Source organism: Aquarana catesbeiana, linkage group LG04 (assembly GCF_042186555.1).
Source record: "Aquarana catesbeiana isolate 2022-GZ linkage group LG04, ASM4218655v1, whole genome shotgun sequence".
NCBI lineage: Eukaryota > Metazoa > Chordata > Amphibia > Anura > Ranidae > Aquarana > Aquarana catesbeiana.
In genome coordinates, this window is record NC_133327.1 from 8,407,308 (window position 1) to 8,421,913 (window position 14,606).

At 47.6% G+C, this 14,606-nt stretch overlaps 2 protein-coding genes across 2 annotated transcripts in view; one reads left to right on the plus strand and one right to left on the minus strand.

Moving 5' to 3' along the window:
- The window catches only part of LOC141139021 (uncharacterized), a 128,749-nt gene extending 122,106 nt beyond the window's left edge, over positions 1-6,643 (minus strand). Inside the window, exon 1 of the mRNA XM_073624793.1 lies at positions 6,556-6,643. The gene's annotated coding sequence lies outside the window, so the exon portion shown is untranslated. The remainder of the gene's footprint in view (positions 1-6,555) is intronic.
- Positions 1-14,606, plus strand: part of LOC141141110 (uncharacterized) — a 196,249-nt gene that overhangs the window by 21,323 nt on the left and 160,320 nt on the right. The window contains exons 6-7 of the mRNA XM_073628819.1: positions 5,367-5,586; positions 14,348-14,506. Of these exons, the coding sequence (XP_073484920.1) occupies positions 5,367-5,586; positions 14,348-14,506 (379 nt within the window). The remainder of the gene's footprint in view (positions 1-5,366; positions 5,587-14,347; positions 14,507-14,606) is intronic.

Below are 14,606 nucleotides of genomic sequence, written 5' to 3' on the forward strand. Positions count from 1 at the left end.
GTCACTGGTCCCGCTCTGCACCTGTGGTTTTGGGAGACCATAATCCCTATGCTGGGCGAGACTGCTGTAATAGCGGTCATCGCTGTTTGGTAAGCAGACCTTATTTACACACTCCTTGGTGGATCATCTATTTTTCATCACACCTCCCCTGGATGAGGGTTTTTTCCTTCTCTGTTGATGGACTATAATACGTTTTTGGACTATCACATATATTGTTTTATATTATATTTTTTTTCACATGCATTTGTGAACAAAAGTTTTTGTCTTTTTGCTTGATTGATTTTATTTATGCATTGATTGATTGATATGATGTCACTTGGTGGGTTCTCAATTATATGTTTTCCTATGTAACATTTATATATATAGCGCTGCACTTTTTTGTTTATTATATTTTAGGAGTCAGATACGGGACTTTTGTAGGTGCTGGCAGCTTTTTTCTCTTTTTCACAACTGTCTGTTTATAATTTTAGATCTGAGCGCAGCTTTGACTCTATCTTGGGTTTTTATTATATTTTACCCCTCTTTTTTGCCTAATTCTTTTTCAGAAGTATCAGTTCCCGCGGTGCAAGAACGAATAAATTCCATTCAAGCCAAATTTTCAAATAATTCAGGAAACTATGAAGAAGGCTCAGGACAGCTACAAGAAATACTATGACAGGGGGAGGAGGAGCAACCCAATTTTTAAGATTGGGGATGAAGTCTGGCTATCTGCAACAAACCTCAAACTTTCTTGTCCTTCACGCAAATTAGGCCCAAGGTTTATTGGTCCCTTCAAGATAAAGAGAGTAGTGAACCCCGTGGCCTTTGAACTCTCTTTACCCAGCTCTTACAGAATTCATCCTGTCTTCCATACTTCCCTTTTGAAACCAGTAACTCCCAGTTCTTTTCCAGGAAGGGAGAAGTTGCCACCTCCTCCAATTAATATTGAAGGCGAAGATGAATTCGAGGTTGAGGCTATAATGGACTGTAGAAGGAGGGGGGGTCATATCCAGTACCTGGTCAAGTGGAAGGGGTACCCCCCAGAAGATAATTCTTGGGAACCCTCCTCCAATATACACGCCCCACGGTTAATACAAACATTCCACAAGAAATATCCGGGAGTACTGGCCAGATTGGGCACCCGGAGGTTGCCCTTTGGGGGGGGGCACTGTCAGAAAAGAGCCTGTCAACATCGGAAGGTTCCTGTGCGTTTGCGCGGCGGAGCCGCGCTTCGGCGCATGCGCGTTAGCAAAGTAGCGGCACACACGGGTTCACTACACGGCGTAACGACGTAATGGCGTACGAACGTTCGCTCGTCAGCGTCACGCCCCCTTTCTGGCCTATATAAGGACTGACTTGTGCCCTGTTTAATTGCTGGTTTGTCTTTCAGCTTCCAGTGTTCCGTTCCTGATTCCTGCTTCTTGTGTTTACCTGTTTGACCCGGATTTGCCTGACCTACCTTGTCTCTCTCCAGCATTTTGACCTCGGCTTGTTTAAAGGACTTTCCCACGATCTGCTTCCAGTGTTTGACCCTCTGCCTGTCTCCGGATTCTCCTGCCTTCTCGTGTATGACCCCGGCTTGTTTAAACGGACTTCTCTGCTGACATCTCCAATCCCCTACCTCTGGCTTGCCTTCAGGATTCCTCTACTTACCATCTGCTGTGTTTGACCCTCGGCCTGCTTCAAGGACTTCCTCATCTACCAGTCTCCAGTATTAAGTTATCGGTCTGCATCATAGACTCTCCACTACTGGGTTCTCAGTGCCTGATCTCCTGCACTTATCCCAGCTCCCATTGTGTTTGCGGGTTAGAACCCCGGCCGGGTCTTCTTCTCCAGCTCTGGGTCAGAGCCACCGTTGCTCTCATCTCTGCATGACTGAAGTCCTCCTCTCAAGTAGCTTCCTGCCTGCAGGCGACCCGTGCCTCTCTGTGCCTTACACCCTCTGTACCACTACCAGGGGTGTGGTGCGCTTAGCCGCAAGGGAAGCCACTCCCAGCATCTCGGCCTCGGTGAGTACCCGTGATAGTAAGTTACACCTGCCAGTCAGTTTCTAATCAACACCATGGGCTTGGGGGGTCTATCTATCTATCTATCTATCTATCTATCTATCTATCTATCTATCTATCTATCTATCTATCTATCTATCTATTTATAAATTGTTTTTTAACCACTTGCCTACCGGGCACTGCCCCCCCCTTCCTGCCCAGGCCAATTTTCATCTTTCAGCGCTGTCGCACTTTGAATGACAATTGCGCGGTCATACAACACTGTACCCAAACAAAATGTTTATCATTTTGTTCACGCAAATAGAGCTTTCTTTTGGTGGTATTTAATCACTGCTGAGTTTTTTGTTTTTTACAAAAAAAAGAAAAGACCAAAAATTTTGAAAAAAAATGTTTTTTACTTTTTATCTGTTAGTAAATTTTGTAACTAAGTAATTTTTCGCCTTCACTGATGAGGCGGCACTGATGGGCACTGATAGGGTGAACTGGTGGGCATTGATGAGGTGGCACTTATGGGCACTGATGAGGCGGCACTTATGGGCACTGATTAGGTGGCACTGATGAGGAGGCACTAATATGCCGCACTTATGGGCACTGATAGGTGGCACTGATATGTGGCACTGATGAGCACTGATGGGCACTGTTAGGTGGCACTGATGGGCACTGATAGGCGGCACCATAGGTGTGCGCACAGGGTGTGCCGGGTGTGCCTGGGCACACCCTAATCACCCCATGTGCATTAGCATTATCCAGGAGTGGCACCAGGTGGGTGGTTGGGGTGTCGGTGTCCAGTGTAAATGCCCCCATTATATTAAAGGCTAGGTTCAACTAGGAACACATTACACCTATACTTAGGATGTAAGGTAATATACTCCCAATCAACTGTCTCCCACCATCAGAGCCTCCTCCCTGTGACAGCAGGTGGCGTTCATGTGTGTTTGAGCTTTGGGGTGCACACCCTAATGCAATAGGCTGCGCACACCTATGGGCGGCACGGATAGGCGGTATTGATGGGTACTGATGGGCATTGATGGATGGCACTGATGGGCATTGATTGGCAGCAGTCATGGCATGACAATTGATGGGCAGCACTGATTGCCAGCACTGACTGGCATCGCTAATGGGCACTGATTGATGGCACTTGTGGGCAGTGGTGGGCACTGATTGCTGGCATTGGTGGGCAATAGTGGTCACTGATTTGTGACACTATATTGCAATATTTTAATCAGGGCACTGATGATCGAACAGTGGAAACAGTGATCGGAGTGGGAGCGTCCGTGGAGCTCCACTGATGCTCTAACCCCGCCCCATGCCTATATGCTCAGGGGGAGCAGTTGCAGTGAGAGCAAAGAGTGGAAGCCCCGCCCTGGACCTCTGAATGTATGCAGTTTGCTTGGATGGCCAGGTATGTCCTTACATCCATAAAATGAATGACTGCTGAAATCCTGAGCTGTGTTATTCAACTGTAAAGCTGTGCGTTGCTGAAAGTTCTCTGACCATCTCTTGTATAATGTCCGCAGTCTCTGATAGTCATCTGTAGCATGTCTGCCGTCTCTGATTGTCACCTGTAGTATGTCTGCTGTCTCTGATTGTCACCTGTAGTATGTCCACAGTCTCTGATTGTCACCTGTAGTATGTTCGCAGTCTCTGATTGTCACCTGTAGTATTTCCGCAGTCTCTGAATGTCCCCTGTAGTATGTCCGCAGTCTCTGATTGTCTCCTGTAGCATGTCCACAGTCTTTGATGCTTTCCTGCAGTATTTTTGCAGTCTCTGACACTCTCCTGTAGTATGTGTATTATTGTCCTGCTTTACTTGCTCAATTATTTGGGATTGCTCCAGTGCTCAGTGAGTGGTAATGATGTGCATTAACCTGTAGCAACCAATCAGTGAACAGTAGTAATCCGCTGTAATCTCTAGCAACCAATAAGTGAGTGGTAAAGATGTGCTGTAACTCCTAGTAACCAATAAGTGAGCGCTAATAATGTGCAGTAACCTCTAGGAAACCAATCGGTAAGCAGAAATTATGTGTTGTAAGCTCTTGCAACCAGCCAGTGAGCGGTAAGGATAGGCTGTAACCTCTGGCAACCAATTGCAATCGCTGCCTGATCTGCTGCAGTAAACTGATTTTGAGTCCACCTGCTATTTTTTGTATGTCTCAGAATGGGGGGGGGGGCAAGAAAATGTTTGCCCAGGGCCCAATCAATATCAAAGACGGCCCTGGCAGTTAAAGCAGGTATGTCCTTATTGTGTTGAGCATCAAGATGACATTACAGTTGTTATGCAGGTTTTTACAGAGAGTTCTCTAGGAGGCTGACTGACATAAGCTTTTACTCAGCTGTCACAAATTCTCACCACCAGCTCCATCTAGAGATCAAGATGCGGTATTTTCCTGACATACCTCAATCGGGAAAACACTTTATTGCAGCCACTAGATGGAGCTTACGATCATAGCAAATAAACATACTGGAAAAATAAAAAATAGGCTGAGAATTCATGACAACTGGGAGAATGCTCGTGATTTTCATTCCAGCATATTTTTTTTGGATAAACCCCTAAGAGTCAGATGGTGTACAGCTTAAAAGAACAGGTTGATGTTTCAATTTTTCACCTTTTTCAAAATGATAATAGGCTAAGCATGGTGAGCTACAGGCACTATATCCGCTTGCCGCCCACCCGCAATGCACTGCGGACAAACGGCAGCTGTAGGAAAAGGGACGTACCCGCATGTCGCTGCCTACTTCCGGGTTTAGAATGGTAAACAACACAGAGCTCTGTAGTCTCTGGCTGAGAGTGCCATTCACTACCACACAGCAGGCTTTGACATGATGTGTGGCTCCTGTGACACCTATCACTCTCTACACATAGTTAGACACATATTTAACCCCTTGATCGCCCTTAAAAAAAATTCAGAACTAAACGGATGTCTAATGTGTATATAAACACACTGAGCCTTTGATCCGGCCAGTAGTAGATCACTGGGTCCCATAGGATCTGGGTAACCCATGGATACTGCTGATATGATCAATCTGCCTGTATTTCATTTACTCACTCCTATGTAATATTGAGATCGCCAGACATCCTTGATTGACACAGCCTCACAGCCTCGTAGTGGGTAGGTTCATAAAGCAAATAGCGATGTGTATCCTCAAGGTTGCTATATGGACCCCTGCAGGATAATAGCATACTGTGCTAGTATACATCGCATTCTAGCACATTATGAAATATTTACCTTAGAACAAAGCCCTCCAGCCAGGGGCGTAACTATAGGGGTCGCAGGGGTCACAACTGCTCCCCTGTCACATTTGTCTACACCTGGATAGGAGGGGTGGTGGGGAGGCATATAGAAGAACTGATCCCCTCCATTTTCCTCCTGGCGCCTGCAGCCACTGAAAGCCCTGCAGGAGCAAGAACAAAAATGGAGGAAATTGGTTCTTCTATATGCCGCCCCACCACCCCTCTTATCCAGCTTGGTGCTAGGTGTATCCACGATGTTGACAAGAGACAAGCAGTCATCTGTAGCTAGGACTGCCAGCTCCAACCCCGGGCTTCACCCTTCCAACTCTCTTGCTTCTTGCCTCCAGGCTTCTCCTACCATCGGGCAAGGTAAGAGCCTCCAGTAGTGCGCTGTCATGGCTCCCCAGGGCTTCCATCTTCACCCGGTCTTCCTTCCGGGTTCACAGACTTCAGCTGTTTGACTGGCCAGGCCGCAATGTCATCAGCGGGAGTCACGGCACACCATCCTTTAAGAGCACAGTGCGCATGAGCCGGTGAAGTCACCAGCTGTTACTATAGTTAATATCAGCTAAACAGTGCCTACAGGCATAGGCATAGCATAAGGGGTTGCAGGGGTCACAATCGCAACCCCGGCCCTAGCTCCAGGGGGCCCCGCAGCCTCCCTGTCATATTATCATATCCTCCACAAAATCCAGCTCCAATCTGCCCTTGGACCCCACAGCCATGCTCCAGTACTGGGCTTCTACTTTCCCTTCCACAGTCCACACCCCTCTGTTCCCATTGGCTGAGGAGAAGTTGTGAGCCATTTCCTGAATGGAGAGGAGTATGCCAAGGATGAGGAAGTGTCTGTGCTGTGTGCTGGCAACATGGAATGGTAACCGAGCTCATTGAGGCAAGAGGAGAGTGCCGTCCTGTAGCCACGATGGGACCAATGTCTCTAGTGAGTTATGACACCACTCAGTGTCTCCTAGTCACCAGCTGGGATTCTCTGTACCCTCCCACCTGGTGATGTCTACTTACCCCACTTCCCTGACAACTGGGGAAAAGACACACACCTCCGGTAGGTGACCTTCCCCCAGTACCTGCCAACACTGACAGAGAAACCTTCAGATGTTGCTAAAACAAATCCCTTAACACCTCCTCGGGGGGGCCCTGAAGGGCTGCAGGCTCCAGTTTTTGTGCCACTTGGCTTTGCCCTCCCAGATCTAAGTTGCCCCCCCCCAAGCCCCCTGACCACCCCCTCCACCCTGCATTCTATGCCTGTAGCTACAAGTAAGCCATGGGGGGGGGGGATTTATTACCACTTTAACTGGAGTAAAGGAAATTTAGGTCACTTACTTGCCTGTGTAGTCTATCAGAGCTGTGAAACGCCAAAGACTGGACAGAAATGCAAATCTTTGGATTACTAAGCGTCTTTTTTGCACGTATCTATTGCATGGGAACAGGTTCTGCCTGTTCTCAGTACCTCCCTTGCTCCTTCAAAATAAAAGCCCAAGACCAATTAAAGTCACCAATATCATTATAAGGACCCAGTTATGCAAAAACTATTTTTCTAAGTGGCATGAGAAGCTGTTTCTTTTGTACTCATCCATTGTGTGAGGTTCTACCCTGTTCCCGGTGCCTCCCTTCCTTCTTCCTCATTCAGTCTATATAAAAGACTCCTCATCTCAAGGACTTCTCAGAGAGATTTTAGGAGATACGCTGTGGTGTACTTCCTGGTTTTTCGCTGCTGACTGGTGCTGTGATTGGACACAGCATGAGTTTGCATTAGGTTTCAGCCAGTCATTTTGGCTGAAACCTGCTGATCAGCTGTGTCCAATCACAGCCAGAATTCTGTGTTTACAAACACACACAACTCTGTGTACACTGAACAGCGATCTGCCTGTTTCTTCTCCCTGGAAAGCAGCGAGAGGAATCAGCCAGATCTGTTAGTAAAAGCAGCACGCATTACACACATTACACTTGTTGGTCACACAGTTAACCCCTTGATTGCCCCTTGATGTTAGCCGCTTCCCAGCCAGTGTCATTATTACAATGTCAGTGTACAGTATTATCACTGTATTAGTGTCACTAGCGACATCAGTGTCAGTTAGTGTCCCTCCCAGCCAGTGTCAGTTAGCACCAGATTGCCCGCCCCCCTATCACAGTCCCACTATAAGTCACTGATCACCGCCATTACTAGTATAGCATCTATAGCTGTGTAAATTCCAGCACATATTATAGTTTGTAGACACTATAACTTCCACACAACCCAATTAATATACACCTATTGTCCCGAACAGGGAAAGACATAGCCACATCACCTGTGTCCACCAGTGCCACCTGCCAGTGCATATCAGTGCCACCAATCAGTGCCCACCAGTTCCACCTATCCGGCCCACCAGTGCCACCTATCAATGCCCACCAGTGCCACCTATCAGTGCTGCCTATCATTGTCACCTACCAGTGCCTATCAGTGTCCATCAGTACCACCCATCAGTGCCCATTAGTGCCACCTATCAATGCCATTCAGTTCTACCTATCATTGCCCTTCAGCGCCGCCCACCAGTGCCCATTAGTGCCACCCATCAGTGCCACCTATCAGTACCCATCAGTGTCACCTATCAGTTCCCACCAGTGTTGCCTCATCAGTGCCACCTATCAGTGTTCATCAGGGCCGCCTTATCAGTGACTATTAGTGCAGCCTATCAATGCCCATCAGTGCAGCCTCATCAGCGGACATTAATGAAGGAGAAAAATTACCTGTTTGCAAAATTTTATAACAAATTATAAAATGGTTTTGTTTTTTTTCAAAAAATAGCCAAAAAAGCCTATAAACAAAACGCAGCTAAACGCCAGTAGCCGGTACCACATTTAGCCGTGTTTAGCGGTTTTGGCGTCTGAAACGTTGGGAAACTTCGGCATCTGAACTTATTTTTTTGCCTTCAAAGAAAAGCCTCTAAAGGCAACTGCCTTAAAACGACATTAAACGAACCTGTGTACATGTACTCATAAGATAACATTGGATGAGTTCAGGGGCAGCTGAAAAAAGCAGCCAACTGACTCTGAACGTCCGTTTACCAGCAGCAGTGTACATGAAGCCCTAGATGTGTGTTTTGGATCATTGTCATGTTGGAAAAGTGCACGACGACCATGGGAAGGAGTGATGGTAGCATCTTCTCTTTTAATATACAGTGCATCCGGAAAGTATTCACAGCACTTCACTTTTTCCACATTTTGTTATGTTACAGCCTTATTCCAAAATTGATTAAATTCATTATTTTCCTCAAAATTCTACAAACATTACCTGATAATGACAACGTAAGAGACGTTTTTTTGAAATCTTTGCAAATTTATTAAAAATAAAAAAAAATGAAAAAAATCCCATGTACATAAGTATTCACAGCCTTTGCTCAATACTTTGGTGAAGCTCCTTTGGCACCAACTGCAGCTTCAAGTCTTTTTGAGTATGATGCTACAAGCTTGGCACATCTATGTTTGGGCAGTTTCTCCCATTCTTCTTTGCAGGACCTCTCAAGCCCCATCAGGTTGGATGGTGAGCGTCGGTGCACAGCCAGATCTCTCCAGAGATTTTCAAATCGGGTTCAAGTCTGGGCTCTGGCTGGGCCAATCAAGGACATTCACAGAGTTGTCCCGTAGCCACGCCTTTGTTATCTTGGCTGTGTGCTTAAGGTTGCTGTCCTGTTGGAATTTTTGGTCAGTAAAAAACAAAAAGGCACACAAAACGCATCTCCCTGCTGAAATGCATTGAAAATGCAGCAAGAACTCATTATTAGCGCACCCGTGTTACGTTTTTCATGCGATTTTTAAGTCACATGACCTATGAAAAACACACCATAAGCACAGTAAAATGGTGGTAAAATTGATGCGAATTTGCTGTAAAATCGCTGCGAACTCGCAGCAAAATCGCATGCGTTTTCGGTCCAATTATTGGCACCTTTTTCTTTTATGTTTCGGGGGGCCAAAATTTCAGTGCATCTCTATTCACTGAAGCAGATTAAAACGGATGTAAATGGATGATCCCCCATTTATATCTGTTTTTTCTATGAGATGCATTGATGTCCGTTTTTCATCCGTTAACGGATGGGTGAAAAACTGACAAATGGTACACATGTGTGAAAGGGGCCTTAACCACTGCCGCTCCAGAAAGGTTTTCCCCCTTCATGACCAGGCCATTTTTTTGCAATACGGCACTGCGCTACTTTAAGTGACAATTGCGTGGTCGTGTGACGCTATACAAAAATAAAATATGTCCTTTTTTTTAATCACAAATAGAGCTTTCTTCTAGTGGTAGTTGATCACCTGTGCGGTTTTTACTTTTTGCGCTATATTTAAAAAAAGAAGGACAGTCGCCCTTGTTCCACCACCTGGCTCAAACGGGTTGACCAATTTCCAAAAACCTGCTAACAAATCCCACTGGCCCGCATCTGAACCCATGGCAGCAGAAACAGAATACGCTGCCCGTGGAGCTGATGTATCACCGACATCGGAAACTGCCCCACCACCCAGCACAGGGGCCTCCTGCCTAAAATGACCTAACAAATCCCGCAAAACAGACTGTGCAGATAAAGAAGATAAAACAGAAACACACTCACATGGCTGCCCAGGACTGGACCAAAGAGTCACCTCACCAGAAGCCCTCGGAGCCAGATATCCCAGGTCATCGTCCACCTCGAAGACGGACAGTTCACCCTCCGACTGAACATCCACCTCCCTGCACCCCAGGGTCACCTAAACTGTATGCTGAGGGTCTGTGTCGCTGGCCCCATCTGCTTCTCCCAAAATGTGCACCAGACCCACCCACCGACATCCTGGTTTGGCTCCTGACATGCCCCTCAGCTGGGCCACCCACCACGCAGCGTCCACTGCGCCTGCTCCTTCTGCCCCTCCTGGGCTCGAAACCCTTGGTGAAGCGGGACCGCCGGCCACCTCTGGAAACAGGCCAACATCCATCACTGTAGCTCTCCCCTGCCTGCCAGGGACCTCGGCTGAGGCAGCGGCTGTCTATTCCTGACACCAGCAACAAGCAGGAGGGGAAGATGCGTTTGCAGCTCCTCTCTCACCTCCCCCTGAGCTTTGCCTACTCCGATGATTCCTCCCAGGCTCGCCTCCTATTGAAGCTGAAGCATGCTTCTTGAAGGAAACTGGAGGGTCCCTGTTGGGTCTCCCTTGTTGGCACTGAACTCGGGGGGTGGAGTCCAGGCTGAAACGATCCAGAGGACTTTGGAGCTCCTGTCCCCCCTGAACGTGAGCCAGTGTCCTGCTCACTCACCAAAGCCCCCACCTGCGCCTCTAGCCAGTCTGTTCCCCGAGAGGCCATCGCAGCCCATAGCTGGGAAACAAGCTGGTCCAAATCTGCCATACCACCACCAGGGGAATGAAGAAAAGGAGGGGGGGAGAAAAGGACGCAGAGCAGCAGCTGCCAAGCTTCTTCTGTTCTATGCTGCTCCTGACTGGACCCTCACACCACACCACTCCCCCTAAACGTTCTGTGACCCCTCCCAGCCACATATCACTGCAGGCCACACCACTGACCTGACTTTCTTTAACCTCTTCCCTGCTGTCCTACTATTCATCCTGTCATGTTGTCCCTCTTTTTTTATTTTTTATTAATTTATTTTGCTCCGGGACTCCCTGTTCTAATATTTGTCTACATGAAGAACTTTATTTTCTGTATCCTGTTTCCATGCTTGCAGTTTCCTGTAGATCTGTAAATCCTGGGGTAAGGTATTATTTAATCTGGCTGTGTTTTGTATTGCAGCAGTAAAATCTGGAACATGCCCAGCTCCTGTTACATTATGTGCTATTTCCCCATCGTCACCGCGACCGAAACCACTGTGAATGAGTGACGATGACTGTCTTGGAAAGCAGAAGTGCTGCACGCCAAAGTGCCGTCAGGAGTGTACCGATCCCTTGCCATGTAAGTTACATCTGCCAATCAATCTTCAATCAACACCATAGGCTTGGGAGGTCTATCTATCTATCTATCTATCTATCTATCTATCTATCTATCTATCTATCTATCTATCTATCTATCTATCTATCTATCTATCTATCTATCTATCTATCTATCTATCTATCTATCTATCTATCTATCTATCTATCTATCTATCTATCTATCTATCTATTTTTTTAAAGCAGGTGTGTCCTTATTGTGTTGAGCATCAAGATGACATTAGAGCTGTTATGGAGGTTTTTACAGAGAGATCTCTGAGAGGCCAATAGGGGTCTATTTAGAGAAAAAAATGCTGACCAAACAACACATGCTTTTGCCCAGCTGTCATTTAACTGAAATATAAGGAAAATTAGGCTGCTCTGCCGTCTGCAAAAAAGTGCTAATAGTGCTGTGTAATATTATTCCCAGAAATTCCACAAGGAGCCAATATACGATTTAAATTAAAAGAAATCCCTCAAAGATTTAATATACGAATTAAATTGTAAACTCATATACTCTGTGCAAAGACCGGACAAATATGTCTGTAGGTGGGTATGCAGCGTGGTGCGGAGGCAATAATTTAATATAAATGAAATATAAAACTTGTCTTGAAGTAATGCAGCAACATTACTAGTGTGATAACACTAGGGTAGGGTCACCAGACGTCCCCGGATTGAGGGCATTGTTCCCTAATCCCGTCTGTCCCTGGATCTGTCCCCGGATCAGTCCTCTCAGCAGGGTGGCTCGGAGATAGAGTGGGTGGGGACTCCCAAAGCCTGTCCACCAATAAGCTAATCCCCTTAGCTTATTGGTGAGGCTTTTTACAAAACAAGCATCTCCTGACCCCCTGTTCTCAGAGGGGGTCGGGGGACAATAAGCGGACTATTTCTTCATTTTTAGGTTTAGTCAGATTAATCCACCGCAGCGCGCTACACAGTTGAAGCCCGGCCTCTTCAATATGAATACACCGTGAACGCCTTAAACTAAAAATGAAGAAATAGTCCGCTTACTGTCACCTGGCTCACACTGAACACAGGGGGCCCAGAGACATTTGCATACAATAATTCCATAAACACATACCACATACACTGCATATATCATTTGAGGAAAATATGCTTATAAAATAGTTTAACATTTGGCAATAAAAAAAAATGTCCCCAGATTTCATTTAAAAAATCTGGTCACCTTACACTAGGGGGCAATCAAGCGGGTATATGTGTGTGCTAGGGAGTGTTTCTAACTGTATGGTGATGTGATTTACTGGGGAAGGAGACAGATCACTGTTCTGGTTCTCGTGCCCGCGATCGCGGATGGCTGACTGTCATCGGACCCGCTGATTGGCTCTGCTGTGTCCAATCACAACGGGAGCTCGTCACCGGCGGAATGCCTCCCCCAGACCTGGAAATGCAGAATTATGTACCTGTACGTGATTCTGCTTACAGAAACCGCCCCCCAAATCTCCACATACTCACCCTTCCAAATTTTCTCCTTTACAACCGGTTTAAGATGAAAACCCAAAGGGCCCTCAAAACAAACATAGACCTCGCACTCCGTGGAATCGGCCAAGTGAACAGAATCCACCTTTTTACAGCTATCCCCCATCGTCTACTGCTTGTCCGTCGACACAACACTCTCAGGGGTTCCCAAGTCCTGAACAATACCCGCGCCCCCAACCCCCCCCCCCCGCAGCCACAGCTAATGGTTGCCCCTTGAACCACCGGGCAATCCTGCCAGAGGGGAGGATTCCAGCATACTCACCTTGCAACTCTGCGGCGGCACCCACGCCGTCGCCAGCGTCGCCCTTGTTTCACCACCTGGCTCAAACCGGTTGACCAAAACCCACTAACAGATCCCGCTGGCCCGCATCTGGACCCATGGCAGCAGAAACAGAATCCACTGCCCGTGGGGAGGATGTATCACCGACATTGGAAACTGCCCCACCACCCAGCACAGGGGCCTCCTGCCTAAAATGACCTCACAAATCCCGCAAAACAGACTGTACAGATAAAGAAGACAAAACAGAAACACACTCACATGGCTGCCCAGCACTGGGCTGAACAGTCACCTCACCATAAGCCCTCAGAGCCAGATATCCCAGGTCATCGTCCACCTCGAAGACGGACAGTTCACCCTTGGACCGTTATCCACCTCCCTGCACCCCAGGGTCACCTAAACTGTATGCTGAGGGTCTGTGTCACTGATCCCACCTGCTTCTCCCAAGATGTACACCAGACTCACCCACTGATGTCCTGGATTGGCTCCTGACACGCCCCCCCCCCTGCGTCCACTGCGCCTGCTCCTTTTGCTCCTCCTGGGCTCTAAACCCTTGGTGAAGCAGGACCGCTGGCCACCTCTGGAAACAGGCCAACATCCATCACTGCAGCTCTCCCCTGCTGAGCCACCTGCCTGCCAGGGACCTCTGCTGAGGCAGCGGCTGTCTATTCCCGACACCAGCAACAAGCAGGAGGGGAAGATGCGTTTGCAGGTCCTCTCTCACCTCCCGCCGAGCTTTGCCTACGCCAATGATTCATCCCAGGCTCGCCTCCTATTGAAGCTGAAGCATGCTTTTTAGAAGAACCTGGGGGGTCCCTGTCGGGTCTCACTTGTTGACGCTAAGCTCGGGGGGCGGAGTCCAGGCTGAAGCGACCTGGAGGACTTTGGAGTTCCTGTCCCCCCCCAACATGAGCCAGTGTCCTGCTCACTCACCAAAGCCCCCACCTGCACCTCTAGCCAGTCTGTGCCCCAAGAGGCCATCGCAGCCCATAGCTGGGAAACAAGCTTGTCCAAATCTGCCATGCCACCACCAGGGGAATAAAGAGAAGGAGGGGGGGAGAAAAGGACACAGAGCAGCAGGTGCCAAGCTTCTTCTCTTCTGTGCTGCTCCCGACTGGACCCCCTCACACCACATCACTCCCCCTAAACGTTCTGTGACCCCTCCCAGCCACATATCACTGCAGGCCACACCACTGACCTGACTTTCTTTAACCTCTTCCCTGCTGTCCTACTATTCATCCTGTCATGTTGTCCCTCCGCTTATTTTTTATTAATTAATTTTGCTCCGGGACTCCCTGGTCCAATATTTGTCTACATGAAGAGCTTTATTTTCTGTATCCTGTTTCCATCCTTGCAGTTTCCTGTAGATCTGTAAATCTTGGGGTAAGGTATTATTTAATCTGGCTGTGTTTTGTATTGCAGCAGTAAAATCTGGAACATGCCCAGCTCCTGTTACATTATGTGCTATTTCCCCATCCTCACCGCGACCGAAAACACTGTGTATGAGCGATGATGACTGTCTTGGAAAGCAGAAGTGCTGCACGCCAAAGTGCCGTCAGGAGTGTACCGATCCCTTGCCATGTAAGTTACATTTGCCAATCAACCTCCAATCAACACCATAGGCTTGGGAGGTCTATCTATCTATCTATCTATCTATCTATCTATCTATCTATCTATCTAT